Source organism: Tasmannia lanceolata, unplaced genomic scaffold (genome assembly GCF_043159265.1).
Source record: "Tasmannia lanceolata isolate RefF3 unplaced genomic scaffold, GAP_Taslan_0.1 ptg000021l, whole genome shotgun sequence".
Classification (NCBI taxonomy): domain Eukaryota; kingdom Viridiplantae; phylum Streptophyta; class Magnoliopsida; order Canellales; family Winteraceae; genus Tasmannia; species Tasmannia lanceolata.
The window spans coordinates 10,192,403-10,210,000 of NW_027518698.1; the positions used below are offsets into that span (position 1 = coordinate 10,192,403).

Consider the following 17,598-nt stretch of genomic DNA (forward strand, 5'->3'; position numbering starts at 1 on the left):
TCTTACGGTCATGTGTCATGTTAGTATGGGTTCTTGTTTCCAATCTTTGAATAGGATTAGACTCCTACTTTTTAATAGTTTCGGCTGAGTTTTTCTATATATGTGTCATGTAAGGCCTTTGGTCATTGAAGGGATGTAATATTGAATGAAAATTTCAGAAGTTGCTGCCCTTGCAATTGGAGTGAAATGCTTCAAACAGTCTCTTCTCGGTTCAATGCCTTGACACCTTAGGTGAGATGCCTAGAATCCTAGAGAGATTCTTGGCTTATTTTCCTTTTTCTTCTTGTTATAATTTTCTTTAGTTTCAGTTATTGATCCATGCTTACTTTCCCTAATCCCTTTACCTAAAGCTGCAAGTTCTGATAAAGAAGACCAATCCTTCGCTCCCATACCAGCCACCCATCCTACCCTGTGACCTGCTATTTCCCTACCCCTCGAAACTGTTGACATCCTTTTAACCGTGGGTTTTTTGTTGTTGTTGTATAATCTTTGATCTGCCACAGATTGAAGAATTGCCATTAACCCCACACCTTAAACCTACATCCCTCCAGCAAAAACCCTCCTGTACCCCATCACTGTCTTCCCTTGCGAAAATCCCTAGAGCCAGTCCCTTTCTTGATATGTTACAGATCTGTGAAACTCTTTGGGGATGGCTGATTCTAGCGAGGCAGAAAGTACAGTGCCTTTTGAAGGATTAGAGCTCTCTCAACCCCATCTAGACATAGATCTTGGGTGGAACTTGGAAGGGGTTCTTCTATTGTCGCTGCTTGCACTAATAAGTTGTGCGAGACTTGCCAACCCCCTATCGTACGTTAGAGACTTGTGCTCAAGCTATTGTGTCTCAATTTCTCTTATTCCTTGTGCTGCCCAGTGAGATGGGAGGATGAATTGGCTAGGAGTGGGAACGATAGGGATTTTTTGATTGTATCTTCATCTGCTTCCATTATGTAACTTTTCCTTTTTTTTTCTAGTTTTTTCTTTTGGTTTTGGGTATCATATTTTCCCTCTATTTTCTGTTCCCTTTTGGCCTCTGTTAATATAAGTTGTCATTGAAAAATGAAAAATGGGTGAAGTTGGAGTTATAAGTGTTTTTGGTCCTCCCATGCTTGTTAGTCTTTGTTTGTGTAACTTCATAGATTATATATTTTATTCTGCATTGCCTAAAGTAACTCCTATTACTATTTGGTCTAGGTTTTGGGAGCTTGGTTTGACCCACTTTGTAATATCTTTAACTTCTTAGTGTCACTGTGAACTGTACATTGCCAATTCATATCTTAGTCCATCTTCCAGAAATGTTGTCTCATTGATTCCATTTTTTTCCAGTTTCGATCACTCTCAGATCAGTTTTATCGTACTACTGAGCATCACAAATTTGTGAGGCAGCAAATTGTTAATCAGGTTGGTGATCACGTTTTGTTTTGGATTTAAAGCATTTCCTGGACTTAATAGAGAATTTGAGTTTAGTTCTTATTGTGAGGTCTTCGCTGTAATTACAGCCCATTTTGTAATTTGTATTGTGTTGTGTTCTAATTTGTTCTGTTTGGATGTTTTTTTTCCATATCAGCTCAAGTCATGCCCAGATATATATGAGGGATATGTTCCCATGGCTTATAGTGACTATTTGAAGAAAATTTCTGAGTATTATTCTACTCTCTAATTTTTTGTTATTTCCCAGTTCTCGAATAACTTGAGTTTTTGGGAGAGACTTGCTCACCCATTTACCCTTTTATGTGAATGAAAATAGGGATGGTGAATGGGGTGATCATGTCACATTGCAAGCTGCTGCAGATTCAGTATGGATTAGTCACTCTCCCACCCTTGGTTTACTATTTTTGTATTTCTTTATCTTATTGTTAGAATAGTTTTTATGATTTGAATCATGGGAACTTTCTCTTTAATAGTTGTATGTCTGCATTACTTTCTAGTTTTGGAGATAATGATGTGATTTGACACCGAAGCCAATTTTTATGTGCTACACTATCAAGCTGACCCTATTCTTTCATTTTTTGCTCCAAGAGAATATCCATATATTACAGTGACATATTTATATTTTTAAGACTGTATTTGGAGCCCCTTACTGAGCTAGGTTTTAAATTCCGGTTACGGTTGGCATGGAAACGGAAACGTTTCATCGGGCATGAAAAGGAAATATTTCGGTTTCGGTTGAAAATTTTGATAGAAATTATGTAAAATTATGAAAAAATATGCAAATGATGGACATATAATATGAAACCTCAGAAAGTGCTAGAATGAACACAAATACATACTAAAAATATCACGTAAGCAAAAAAAAGAAGGAAAAACACCCATAGTGGTTTAACATAAAAAACCTAGTGACATGCACGTGTTTGATAATTTAGTACATACCACATTTTACAAGCAATTCCTATAGATATTTATACATAATACATACGCCACATTTCACATTCAATTTATATAAATATAATTATGTACCACGTACTGATTTAGTATACTGCTAATACACTTACAGTTTTGGCTTCGCTCTGCATTTCGGTTTTGGCACGTGTTTTGTTGGGGATGGAACAGAAACATTTAGATTGTTTCGTTTCGGTTTCGTTGAAAATTTAAAAATTTAGAACTATGCTACTGAGTGTATAGAGAATGGTAATTATGCTTGTTTTACAAACACAAAGAATGTCATATTTTAGACTTACATAGGAGTAACTACATTTTTTTTGTCAGACATAATGTGTGCATGTTATGTCGCGGCATGGTTGAAAGTTGGGAAGTTAAGAATGAAACAACTAAAATCGGAGAAATATAGCTTGCTTGACTTAATTGGGTTCAGTTCTTCTTCCTCAACTAATTAATTGAATTTGGTGCCTCTATTTCAAAATTATTTGCTAGGTTATTTGGCATGGTTTAGTTGAAGAGGCTATTACATGGAGAATCTAGACACTTAAAAATGGGTGCCGTATTACTATTGGCATCATTTTTTTTTTTTGAATGGTAGATTATCATTAATGAAAAAGAAAATACAAAGATCTCAGCCGACTGAGAAGGTTGACCCAAAGAGGCAATACAAGAAAATCGATACGAGTAGATGAAAACCTTAGGGGGGAAGGAGATAAAAAAGATCCAGCCCGTGTCTACGCACGACATCTCTAGCTAGTTGTAATGTTTTACATGAATAAAGGCAATACCCACTCTCCAATCCAGTCTCTAATCTCATCAATCCAATCAGCAAATCTTTAAGGAAAGGAATTGCTTCCCTTGAGCCATCTTATGACGTTAATAGAACCCCCTTCAATATTAATTTATCCATATTGATAGAATCGGCGTATCTGATACTTTGTAGGGCAACCCGAATTTCCGATGATGATATCGAAACCCAATTGCCTTAATCTGAAGGTTGGTGGAGCTCCAATCAGCGATCTGTGACGTACAATCACAAAGAAAGCATTAGTGGTCTTGGAGGTTTGGCTCCGGGAAACCACTTCGACAATCAAGTCAGATCTCGATTTCAAAGTAAAGAAACCAAAAAAATAAAAATACAAGGGAGAAGAAAATTTTAGAAAAAAGACCTCTTTCTTTTATTTAGGAAGGGTCCTTTATACGGTGATACGGTGTAAGCGTCACGTGTCTTTATTTTTCTCGGGTTTCTAGCGATGATGATGGTTTATGTATAAAAGATCTTTGACCTATTTTGGACAGCTATGCTTGTGAGTGAGGTGGCAGGAGAGATATGAGCCAGCAAATATATCTGCCATGTGTTTATCAATGAATACATTTGCCACGTGTGTAGGCTAGTGGATATGTATGTCTTGGAAGCAGGCCACGTGGCATGAAGACAGTCTTCCCAGATTTCACTCCTAACAATTCCAAATCCCATGTTCAAACTATCTTTAAGGATCAAAGTCCAGATTAAAGAAATATTCAACCTTAGTAAGCCTTTTATTGTAGAAAAAAATGACCGAAAGCTATTTCAAAAGTGGAACCATCACAATCTTATCTTGAAATCTCATCAAATGCACACTCATCTGTGTATGTACTATAGATGCATGTGTTATCATGAATATCGTCTTTCCCCAACAAAAGGTGTTCCAAAGTTTCACATGCATACATGTGTTATTGCATCTGCATTGTTACACATGCACTTCATATTCCCAGCGTTGCGTATTGATGGGAATGCTATCATTAGGTCCCTCTTAGAGCTACAAGGCTCTACCTTAGTTATTGCAATCATAATAAAAGAGTAACCATATATCAGTTCTCAATTTAATGTCTGTTGTTTTCCATGATAGTAGACAATAATCATGGATGGCCTCCTTAAGTAAAAATAAAGAGATGATGAATACACTCACATTTCAATAGGTCTCATAAATGAGCAATTTCATTGTATTGCATGTGTGTTTTGATACAATAACCCCCATGGAACCATCCAAGAGGCAAAAAGCATGAATTTGTCGACCAATATCTTGATGAACAAAGACTTGTTTACAAATAACAAAGATGATGACACTGATTGTTCTTCCCATAGATTGGAAAAAAAGTTCAGTACATTTTTTTTCTGAATGGTTACAATTTACACAAGACATTGGTTAAAGTATCCTACCAAAGTGCAATCTAGCAAGATTAATAACATAGGTTAGAGGCTTTTTAACTAATGTCCAGGAAGAAAAAAACCATGTTCTATGCTTCTATATGAGTTCTATACTTCTATATAACCATGTTTTATAAAGAAAGTTGATTTTTTCACTCCCTGTAGGATTATGCGCCCCCCTTTTAATGTGAATAGTGGGGTGCATGTTTGATTTGAAGCTTTGCATCCAGCAGCTTCACTGGAGAGACATGCCGATTGATGCCTAATCTCCTTTTTTTTGTGGGCACCTGGCCACCCAGGGAGCACCAGCAGCTCACGAAGTTTCGTCTCTCTCCCTTGTTGATGTCTCATATGACCTCCAAGCGCCTCCTTGAGTAGAAAACCTCTCCCACAGATTTTACAATTGTAAAATCTGCCTTCATTCTTCCCCTTAGCCATGTTAGAAAATTTTAATTCTAGGAAAAGTCGCTCTCCCTCTCCTAAGAACAGGCATGTTTTCTCCTTCTTTGACTCTTTCTTTGTTAGAAAGGAGAGGGAAATGGTTTTATAGCTACCCAAACCACATTGTATAGTGGTGTAAGTGGTTGTGGGACCCAACATCCATTTTGGGTTTGATGGTAGTGGGTTGTACCTGAAGTGGTGGCTGTTAGGCTACCTATTAAAGTGAGACCATTTATATGTGAAACCTTTTTTATGGGTATAAGGCCACCTGAAGTGGTGGCCGTTAGGCTACATATTAAAGTGAGACCATTTATATATGAAACTTTTTTTATGGGTATAAGGCCTACTTAAGGAATTGGGTCCCACAACCCACTACCATCAAACCCAAAATGGATGTTGGGTTCCACAACCACTTACACCACTATACAATGTGGTTTTGGTAGTTATTGCATAAGAAAGGAGAATATAAAACCATTTCCCCTCTTTTTTAAAGAAGAAAGAGGCAGAGAAGAAGAAAATATATATGTTCTTAGGTGGAGAGACTTTTCCTTGAATTAAAATTTTCTGCCATGGCTAAGGAGAAGAATGAAGGCAGATTTTACAATTGTAAAATCTCTGGGAGAGGTTTTCTGCAGGCGCTCGGAGGTCATACGAGGCAATAACACAAGAAAGACAGAACACTTCGTGAGGTGCTAGTGCTCCCTTGGTGGCCAGCCTCCCACAGGAAAAGGAGATCAGGAATACGAGATCAGACATTAATCAGTAGGCCTCTCCACTGAAGCTGCTCGATGCAGAGCTTCAAATAGAAAATGCACCGGTTTATGGAGAAGAGGGGCAAGGCGAATTGGATTTGGAGCTGAAACTCTGACGCATATGTTGAAGAGAATGAAGAGGAGAAAAATGAGCTAGGGCATGACTCCCCCCCACTAAAGTATTTATATAATAAGATAAAAACATACAATGACCATAATGACCCTACGAACTATACTTATTCTAACACATCCCCTCAAGCTGGAATGTCTCCCTTCTGGATTTGCAGAACGAGTGAATACAGTACATATGTCTCCCTTCTGAATCCTCTGACGAATGAAGTGACAATCAACTTCAATGTGCTTAGTGCGCTCATGGATAATTGGATTTGTTGCAATATAAATGGCAGCCTTGTTGTCACAAGACGAAGAATATACGATCCCAATCTTAGACAAAACTGATCTCAACCAGATACTCTCTGTAGCCGTGTTTGCCATCGCTTTGTATTCTGCCTCAGCACTTGACTTTGCAATGACATCCTGCTTTTTGCTTTTCCATGATACCAGGTTACCTCCTACAAAGGTACAATAACCGGTAGTTGATCTCCTGTTTGTAGGAGACCCAGTCCAGTCAGCATTGGAGAATCCCTCAATTCGTATATGACCATGTCTCTCGAATAATAAGCCCTTTCCAGGTGCACCCTTCAGGTATTAAGGATTTGAACCACTGCTCTTCAGGGTGAGGTACGTAGGGAGCTCATGTACTGGCTGACTACCCCTACAACATAAGATATATCAGGGCGAGTGACTGTAAGGTATATGAGCTAACCCACCAGTCTTTTATACCTGTCAGGTCCCCTTCTTCTGGAACAAGTTTTACATTGGGCTCCATAGGCACAGATACAGGTTTTACTCTAAGATACCCTGTCTCTTCCAACAAGTCCAAAACATACTTCCTCTGTGATAGAGACAAGCCACAAGAGGAATATGCCACCTCTATCCCAAGAAAATATCTGAGGTGTCCAAGTCCTTTGAAGCTGACTCTTTTTGTAAATTCTTCAGCTTCTGTATTCCCCCCTGAATTACTACCTGTAATAACGATGTCGTCAACATACACAATCAACAGAATGCAATTGCTGAGGACTGATGACTGAATACCGAGTGATCTACCGCACACTGTCTCAGGCCAAAACGCATAATGGCCTCACTGAATCTCCCAAACCATGCTCGTGGAGAATGTTTCAAGCCATACATAGATTTTCTCAAGCGCCAGACAGAGGAGGACATCTTCCCCTGAGCAGCATACCCTGGAGGCTGCTCCATATAAACCTCCTCATGGAGGTCGCCATGTAAAAACACATTCTTGACATCTAACTGATAAAGATCCCAACCATTATTAACTGCAAGGGAGAGGAGAACACGCACTGAAGAGATCTTGGCACCGGAGAGAAGGTCTCATTGTAATTGACCCCAAAGTTTTGAGTATATCCTTTATCAACTAGGTGTGCCTTCAATATCTCAACAGTTCCATCAGGTAAATACTTGATAGAGTATACCCATCGACAACCAACCGGTCTAGCACCAGAGGGAAGAGGAACCGGATCCCATGTCTGGTTCGAATGTAGCGCACCCATCTCAAGATCCATGGCGGCATCCTGGGTGAGCGAGAGCCTCCTGTAAAGACTGTGGTAACACAACAAAAGACAAGAAGGAAACAAAACTTTTGAAAGTAGGAGTCAGTCGATCATAGGAGACAAAGTTAGAAATATGATGTATAGTAGAGTGGGAATGAGTACGAGAGGCAATATTTGAGTCAGAAGCAACTACAAAGGAGGGTAGAGGGTACTAGGATCTCGACCTGCGAAGACGATGTCTCGAGTTGAGTAGGTGGAGGCCCATCTTTGCGCTGACGCCTCTGATAGTGCTTTTTAGTAGGTGGTGGAGTCGATAATGCGAAAGAGGAGTCACCTTGAACAACAAGATGCTGAGATGGTGATTCAGATGGTGGAGGAACGGGTACAGGAACCGAGTCAGGAATCACAGGATGGGAAACGGAAACCTCGGGTTGTAGAAGAGTGGAACTAAGCGTAGATGGAGGACTAAAGAAGGGCTCAGACTCAAAAAATGTAACATCGGCCGACACAAACCATCGATGAAGACGGGGACTATAACAACGGTAGCCTTTTTGAGTTCGAGAGTAACCTAGAAAAACACAGTGTTCCGACCTAGGATCCAGTTTGTCCCTACCAGGAACTAAATGATGAACAAAATAGACACACCCAAAGACACGAGGTGTGAGGGGAAAAGGGTCCTGCTGAGGATATAGGACATGAAATGGAGAAGCACCACGAAGAACAGACAACAGAAGGCGATTCGCAGGGAAGCAGGAAGTCAAAATCGTCTCACCCCAAAAGGACTTAGGGACTCGCATATGAAATAGTATGGTGCAGGTAATCTCGAGTAAATATCCTAATTTCCTCTCGGCCACACCATTCTGCTGAGAAGTGTAGGCACAAGAGGATTGGTGAAGGATCCCATGAGATGAAAGATATTCCTGAAAGCCATGAGTACGCGAGAAAAACTCCCTAGCATTATCAGTACAAAGACATTTAATACTGTAATTAAAATGACTCTATTTCAGCATGAAAAGTTTGAAAAGCAGAAAAGACCTGAGAACGGTCTTTCAACAAATACACCCATGTCATACGTGAATAATCATCGATAAATATTATGAAGTACTTGAATCCATTATTTGATGCGACTCTAGAAGGTCCCAATACATCTAAATAACCTAAATGAAAAGGACTATTCACTCGACTAACGACTCGGGAAGGAAAGGACACCCGGTGGTGCTTCCTGAGTTCACAAGACTCGCATTGGAATGATGAAATAGAAACAGGAACTAAGGACGTCTGCTGGAGCCACTAAAGTGATGGGTGGCCAAGACGACAGTGCCGCTGAAAGGCGTCCACAGAGCTATGCAACACAGTAGTAGAAGGTCTGCAATCAAGACGATAAAGGCCACCCACCTCACGTCCCAATCCAATCGTCTTCCCAGTCGAAAGATCCTTAAACAAACAATAAGGGGTAAAATGAGACGGAGCACTGAAGATTTTTCGTTAGTTGACTATCATAAGTAAACTGAAAGGAGATTTAGGAACACATAGTACAAAAGATAATGAAATACTAGGAGAGGGACACATGGTACCAATATCAGTGATGGGAGTAGTTGACCCATTAGCTAGAGTAATGGTCTGATAGTTAGATGAAAAATAGCGAAAAGATGAGAGTTGAGATGAGTTACCAGTCATGTGATTGGAGGCTTCTGAGTCAATAATCCAGGACCCGGAGCTAGAGAGTAAGGTCGTGGGTGAACTACGTGGCTGAGCAATGTCTGCAGTGGGAGCTCGAGTACTCAGACGAAGGCGCTGTAACTCCTCATAATCCGCCCTACTGAAGGTAAAGGAATCATCAACAAAGGCAGGGGCGGCACAAGAGGGTGGAAGAGGCGCCTCAGAGGAACTGACGGTCATGAGATGAGCTGAGCGAGAAAGACGAAGCTCAGGGTGAAGAGTCTAGCAAGTTTTCCATCTGGTGGCGATCACGCTGACAGTGGGTACAGTAAGGGCGACCACGACCACCACCAACTCGGCCACCACACGGCCTCGTGGAAAGGAACCACCTCCTCGAATAGAGCGACCACCACTATCATACACTGCGAGGGCAGAACTATCAGCAGGGAGCTGTGACGGGGACTCACCAAAACACTGCTTGGCACGTGAATAGGCCTTGGTCAGTGACAGAATGTTGCCTGAACCAAGGACGTGATGGCGCAGATGAGTGAACTTAGAGCCCAAGCTGTCAAGATAGTGGACCACACGAATCTGTTCCCGCTGTCAGTGAAGAACGGTAACATCAGAGGTAAGGGGCATGAAAATGTCAAGCTGCTGACATAAAGAGACAAACTGGTCATAATGAGCCTCAAGTGACATCACCACGGCGCAGTCGCATCCACTCAGAGTACGTGTTACAAATACGGGTGAGGTTCTAACCCCAGAATACGTTAAGGCAGTGTGATCCCAGATCTCCTTTGCGGCAGGGAGAAGAATTATGGTAGATGAAATGGAAGGGGTCATGCTCTGCCAAAGGAAAGTCTGAATCAATGCGTCCTCCTGTTCCCAATGAGCATAGCTAGGATCCTTAGATGGGGGAGGATCCTGACGAAGGAAACTGACCTTGCCCCGGTCAAGAAGATATGTCTCAACCACAACTTTCTAGGATAAGTAGTTGGTCCCATCAAGCTTGGCAGTGGTCAGCTATGTGGAAGGTCCCTCCATAGATGCCAAGCTAGGAGAAGTAGAAAAGGTAGCCGAAGGGGGTGGTTGGCATGGACTTCAGTGGTCATGCCCAGAGAGGGATCCACAATGACAGGTTGCTCCATAATGACAACAAACGATGAGGAGGAAGAGATACCCACACCAATCGGCCACTAGAGAATGAAAGAAAATCCGAAGTGGAAAGCCTACTGACGAGAAGAGGCAACTCCAAGGATGGATATCGGACACATCAATAATGGAGATCCCACACGACAGACCGAAGGCATAGAGAGCCCCGAAGACATAAAAAGAAAATAAGAAGAATTCGGAGCTGCAGAGAAAAGAAGAGAAGATTATTAGAGATTTAATCCATGAGGAAAGGGAAGGGGATTACGGTCTAAGAAAAAAACAGGGAAAGGAGAGTTTTAATGGTAGTGAGATAGAGAGAAGAATAGAGAGGGAAAGAGAGAGAGAACAATTTTAGAGGGAGGGAGGGGGATACGAACAGTAGGTGGTGGGAGGGGGTGGGGGTATTACAGAGAGGGGGTGGGGTATTACGGAAAGGGGGTTGGGGTATTACGAAGAGGGGGTGGAAATGTGCGGGTATTACAGAGGGGTGGGGGTATTACGGAAGGGGATGGGGGTTTAGTTATGGATTTGGGGGGGGGGGGGTTACGAGGGTGCGTGAGGGGTATGTGAGATGTGGTTACGAGAGGGGTGAATATTGGGGGGGGGGGGATATGGGAGTGGTTACGAGAGATGGGTGAGTACGGGAGGGGGTTACCGGGAGATGTGGGGGGTGAAAGATGGGAGACGGCTTAAAGGTGGGAGATGGCTGAAAGATGTCTGAAAGATGGGAGAGGGATGGAGAGAGGTTGGAGAGGAGGATGACGATGGTGGTCCCTAGGGATCAAAACCCTAGGGCTCTGATACCATGTTGAAGACAAAATGAAGAGGTGAAAAGTGAGTTAAGGCATGACTCCCCCTCACTAAAGTATTTATATAATAAGAAAAAGACATACAATGACCATAATGACCCTATGAACTATACTTATTATAACAGCATAGATTTGGGATGCTTTAAAGATGAGGTTTTATTAAGGGCGATGATTTTTTCACCCCTGTAGGATGATGCGCCCCCCTTTTAATGTGATTTGACATTAAAAAGCATTAAAGTTGCCCACTTTTCACTTTCAAAGGAGGGAGCATCATCCTATAGGGGGTGAAAAAATCATCTCCCTTTATTAAACATGGTTATATAGAAGTATAGAACTTATATAGAAGCATAGAACATAGTTTTTTTCTTCCTCGATATTAGGTTAATAAGCCTCTCTAACCTATGTTATTAATCTTGGTAGTTTGCACTTTGGTAATATACTTTAAACCAATGTCTTATGTAAATTGTAACCATTCAGAAAAAAATGTATTAATTTTTTTTCCCAATATATGGGAAGAACAATCAATATAATCATCTTTGTTATTTGTAGAAAAGTCTCTGTTCATCGAGATATTGGTCGACAAATTGATGCTTTTTGCCTCTCGGATGGTTCGATGGGTTATTGTATTAATACACACATGCAATACGGTGAAATTGCTCATTTATGAGAGACTGTTTAACAAATTTCACATGCATGAAAAGGGAAATCATGAAAAGGGAAATCACACATATAAAATGCATTGGGATCAAATTTCCATCTTGTGGGAAGAGGTTTTATTAATTTTGGTAGTGATCGTACACTTGTGGCTTTATTGGCCATTAATTATATTTCTTGAAGAAGAAAATACCTCTGATTATCCATCAATAGGATCCCTATCTAAATAAATTGCTCATTTATGAGACTGTTTAACAAATTTCACATGCATGAAAAGGGAAATCATGAAAAGGGAAATCACGCACATAAAATGCATTGGGATCAAATTTCCATCTTGTGGGAAGAGGTTTTATTAATTTTGGTAGTGATCGTACACTTGTGGCTTTATTGGCCATTAATTACATTTCTTGAAGAAAGAAAATACCTCTGATTATCCATCAATAGGATCCCTATCTAAATACAATTTTTAATTGATTATTCCTGAGAAAGAGTTGATTTTTTGTTAACAGTTCTTTTCGGAGGAAATTTCATCTTTTCAAACTTTCTTCATTTTTCCTTTGGGGAAATGTCATATTTATCGTTTGTCTCCATTTAGAAAGTCCCTGGAAGAGACTTTAAAGGGAGTTTTTTCCTTTCACTTGAAATAGAAAAGCCTTCTTTCTTTTTGGGAAAACCGTCGTCTTTGTCATATTTCCCTAGAAGAGACTTTGAAGGGAGTCTTTTTCATCTTTCTCCCTTAGAAGTCCCTGGAAGAGACTTTAAAGGGAATCTTCCTCATCTTTCTCCCTTTAGACTGTTCCTAGAAGAGACTTTAAAGGGAGTCTTTTTCATCTTTCTCCGTTTAGAAAGTCCCTAGAAGAGACTTTGTAGAGAGAAAGGTCTTCTTCCCTGAAGGAAACCTGCAAACAAGAAAGAGAAGAAAAATGAAAATGTTAGCCCCAAAATCTTTTCTCACATCTCTCTCATTTTTCTTTTGTTTCTCCTTCAACGTAACTTCCCCCCCCCTCCAAAGATCCGATCCTTTGCTCAATGATCTTCCCTCTATTTATAGAATTCTATTGAAGTGGTTGGCAACTGCCACGTCACCCATTTTCTCTCAACTTCACGATCTCCACTTCCTCTTTTTTGAGCCGTTGTGGGTGCCACCTCATCCCTTATATGGGATTCCACGATCACTTCCCCTTTTGTGGGGAGTTACGTAACCTCCCCTTTTGAAACATGGGTGATTCATTTCCCTTTTCACGAGAGTTATTTTGTTCCCTTAAATTTAGGGATTAGTTTTCCCTTAGTCGTGGGCTCTCTTTTCCTTTTTTGAATTAAAGTATTTTAACTTTTACATTTATCCCTTTTACTTTTAAGAATAGCATGATTTGTAATCACTCATTTCTCTCTCTTAATTTAATAAGGGATTTTGCTATTTTGCCCTGGTTGTAAAATTTCGAGTCCAACAGAGACTTACTGAAATGTTATTGTATTTATCATCTTTTTATTTTTATCTAAGGAGGCCATCCCTGATGATCGTCTGTTATCATAGCAAACAACATACATTAAATTGAGAAATGATATATGGTTAGTATTTTATTCTGATTGCAATAACCAAGGTAGGGCCTTGCAAGTCTGAGAGGGACCTAATGGTTGCATTCCTATGAGTAAGCAATGTTGAGAATATGAATAGTTCATGTGTAACAATGCAGATGCAATAATACTTGTATGCATATGAAACTTTGGAACACCTTTTGTTGGGGAAAGGCGAGAATGTGCATTTGATGAGATTTCAAGATGAGATTATGGTGGTTCCACTTTTGAAATAGCTTTAGTTCATTTTTTTTCTACAATAAAATGTTGACTAAGGTTGCATATTTCTTTAATTTGGACTTTGATCCTTAAGGACACTTGGAACATGGGGTTTGTGAATTGTTAGGAGTGAAATCTGGGAACACCGTCTTCATGCCATGTGGCCTGCTTCCAATGCATACATATCCACCAGCTTACACACGTGGCAAATGTATCCATTGATCTAAACACATGGCGGATATATTTGCTGGCTCTTATCTATCCCTCCACCTCACTCACATGCATAGTTGTCTAAAATAATTCAGAGATCTTTTATACGTAAGTCATCATCGCTCGAGACCCAAGAAAATAAAGACGCATTGCGCTTACACCGTATCACTGTATAAAGCACCCTTCCTAAAAGAAAGAGGTCTTTTTTCCTAAAATTTTCTTCTCCCTTAATCATATTTTCATTTTTTTGGTTTCTTTACTCTGAGATCGAGATTTGACTTGATTGTCAAAGTGGTTTCCCGGAGCCAAACCTCCGGGACTGTTAATGCTTTCTTTGTGATTGTAGGTCAAAGATCGCTGATTGGAGCTCCATCAACCTTCAGATCAAGGCAATTGGATTTCGGTATCATCAGATTGGCGCCACCCATGGGACCTGTTAGTCCAGTCAGGGATGGCTAAGAGCAACAATCCACTGCCAAGTAGGAGAATTACGAAAAGGACGGCGAATCGACGTTCTGTCACCGAGCAGGCTTAGCTGCCCATCAACCACCACCTCTAGGGGCCGGCGGATCTCTTGAGTTTGCCTCCCCTCTGCTCACCCCTGCGAGAGACATGTGTGAAAGGTTGGCTCTACGAATGCACACCATGCAAGGGTAGCTCTAGTCAATTTTCCATGGCGTCCCTCCTCCAGTTGGGATAAACCCCAACGTCGCCCCTCTAGTTGTTAACCCCATGACCGACTTTGCGGAGGAAGGCGCCAATTACTCGGAACCAAGAGTTCCGGGGGGTTATTGACAGTGCAATTACGCAGCCTCTACGCCGGTAGCTAGCCCGGCTCCACGCCCCGCCATTCCTAGTTTCAATCCCAGGCACGAACAGGAGGAAACCCCACCGCTCGTGGGGGTACCCACCCCGGCCTATCGACCGCCTTCTCAAGTTCACCCTCAAGCGTTTGCAGCTGATGCTATCCTGCCACATCCTATGATTGCTCGATTTGCATCACCAGCTGCAGGAGATGCATCAGGTAATGAAGAGACCTCATGGTAATGACTTCCTAGATGAATGGGAAAACGGGGCCGATTCTCCCTTTACATCGGAGATTGAGGCTACCCCGGTGGATCCTGCTATCGACCTTTCTCGATTTGTCCGCTTCGATGGAACAGCGGATCCTCTGGAGTACTGCCAAACTTTCCGCAAAGCAATGAGTTTCCGGGGGGGGGGGGGATCTCAGAAGGCTTCGTATGTAAGCACTTCTGTTCCCTTCTGAAGGGCACTGTTACTGCCTGGTATACACGTTTGAAACCAGCTTCGATCTTCTCCTTTTAAGAACTCGGCTGAGAATTCGCCCTATATTTCGGCAACAATCACCCTTGTTCGAAGCCAGCCGATGTGCTCCTAACCTTGCGCCAAGAAAAGGATGAAATGCTGTGAAACTTTGTAGCTCAATTTACTTCCTAGTTTACCAGATACGGAATGTTAACTTCGAGATGACTGCCGCCTTTCTCAAAGCTGTCATTCACGGCAGGGACCTAAAGGTATCCCTCAACGTCGACCCCCCTCGTAATCTCCAGGCCCTAATGACATGCTTCAACCATTATGTGGCTTCAGAGGATTCCCTTCGAGATGGCCGCCACCGTTCTCAAAGCCATCATTCACGACAGGGACCTAAAGGTATCTCTCAACATCGATCCCCCTCTCAATCTCCAGGCCCTACTGACGCGCTTCAACCAGTATGTGTGACTTCAGAGGATTCCTTTGCCACAGAAAAAGTGCTGGCCTACCCAGGACGGGAAAAATGTTGAAAAGTGCCAAGGGTCGCCGGTGGACGGAATCAACTAACTAGCTATGTGAAGGTCACTCTCCAAGGCTAGCTTTTGAAAAGAAGAAGAAGAAGAAGGAAATAGAGGCTACAGAAAATGTTCTAGAGTGAAAACATCTCAAGAGAAGGAAAGCACTCCCTTCTACAAGTCATTCAAGTACTTGGAGAAATCTTCTACGAAGATCAAGCCAACACAGGAGGCCCTTCATTGAGGGAAAGTGGCACTGTGAACTTCACAGCCAATAATGCGTGAAGCCCGGAGTGAAGCTCACACATTTTTTAACACTGAGGAACACGTAATACGCCGCGAAAGCTCTCATCTTCACCTCATTGGTCGTTAATCAGAGGATTCAAGAAGGATGTCCCGCTTTTATTAATTACAATTTCGTTGTAATTTGCCTCCGAATTTCGTGATCTTAATTTTGCGGAATTCGTGTGGACAGATATGTGAATCTGGTGATACAGATTCTCATGATCCCAAAAATAGATTGACATGCAATGTTTTTAACCACCTTTTGTGTGTGTACTTTGCATATTTACTTAAACTAAAAACTTTGGTTTGATGATTTTAACATTAATTATTTAATTACATTATGCTGGCCCTGGCCTATCTATTATTAAATGTGAAAGTATAAAAAATTAACAAAAAAAAATAGTAGTTTTCATAAAACATAGGCACATAAACCTAAGCATGTGTGATCTTGCTCAGAACATGTAGATCTAGCTCTACAACAATTAAAAAGTAGCTGATGTTAAATATAATGAAAATTTTAAATTTAAATAAATAAAAACCAAAGAGTATACAAAATCATAACTTGGCAAAAACATGCATAACTAGGTAAATCTAGTTTGATAGGTTTATAAAATAATCAAACTATACATATCCATAGATCTATCATTAAAAGATGAAATTTTACGAAAAAATATATCTAAGAAAAAAAGGGGAAACAATAAAATCAGCATTAGTAACACACTAACACCTAAACTCTTCAAATATTCTCACAAGCATGCGTATCGGATGATTCATGCCTAATTTTAATGTATTACAGCTAATCCATAAATAAATTGAGAAAAGCAGGGATTTTATCTTTAACGAAATAAATTTCAAAATTTTGTGAATCCAGCTTTGGCCCATCCATCTGTGTTTCGAATATTATTTTCCGTGGTTGAATCTAGTTTGTCTATATTGATTTAGTTAATACAATAATCAAGCAAACTTCCTCTGAAAATAGCAAAAATGGAATAAAATAAAAAAATAAAGTCCATGATATTCACGTGAGGATGACACGATATGGGGTATGGACCCCACATCGATCCTATATCAGTCACGATAGACCTCTCATATTGGCTGTATCGGCAGATACACTTTCCAATAGATACTGATACATATTGGACGATGCGTATCTGTATCAACTGGTATTTTGAACCATTGTACCCACGTTGATGATTTTTTCCTATAAGTCGGTACTAGAGGCAAGAAAAGTGCAATTTGTGATATCCAAAGTGTATGGACCCACCTTGATTTGGTGGAACAGATAGAAAAAGCACCTAGTTTTATTATCAATGCTTTCCAAATTCCTGTTTCTAAAATCACATGCATTTCCTTTTGCCTAAGGAAATTGACATGAATGAACATAATGGATTGTTTTGTCTAAGAAGACTGCTATTTTCATTAACAGGTTCACATTTTTTATTGTTTTGCTGCAGTATGGAGTCAAAATATTTGTCATAACATCTTTCAAGGACACCTGCTACATTGAAATTCTGCCTAATGTTCAGAAATCAAAACGAGGTAAGTTCTCAAGTTTTGGTCACATATTTAAGTATTCAATGTCTGTTATATGCTGCACTGTTCCCTAAAAAACTTTTAGGACAGATTTGGATTATTTTTTCTGACTCCTATTTTGGTTTTACGGTTATAAGTATCAAAGCTCTATTACGGAATAGAGGTATTAATGGTTCAATTATCAGAGGCCTGCTTGCATGCAAAATATGTGCGTGTGGGTGAAATAAATAAATCCATTTCTATATGTCTATATATCTCTATATATGAATATACAAATAAATTCATTTTTTGAAAAATATACAGTGGGTGAAATAAAGGAATATTCTA

At 40.5% G+C, this 17,598-nt stretch overlaps 1 protein-coding gene across 8 annotated transcripts in view; it reads left to right on the top strand.

Annotated features, from left to right (window-relative positions):
* Positions 1-17,598, top strand: part of LOC143855494 (OVARIAN TUMOR DOMAIN-containing deubiquitinating enzyme 12-like) — a 56,018-nt gene that overhangs the window by 33,120 nt on the left and 5,300 nt on the right. For all 8 annotated transcript variants that reach the window (XR_013237887.1, XR_013237888.1, XM_077365615.1 and 5 more), the window contains 4 exons: positions 1,324-1,398; positions 1,565-1,638; positions 1,745-1,793; positions 17,193-17,277. Coding sequence is in view for 6 of the 8 variants with exons in the window: in XM_077365615.1 (XP_077221730.1) it covers positions 1,324-1,398; positions 1,565-1,638; positions 1,745-1,793; positions 17,193-17,277 (283 nt within the window). In the remaining 2 variants the exon portion in view is untranslated. The remainder of the gene's footprint in view (positions 1-1,323; positions 1,399-1,564; positions 1,639-1,744; positions 1,794-17,192; positions 17,278-17,598) is intronic.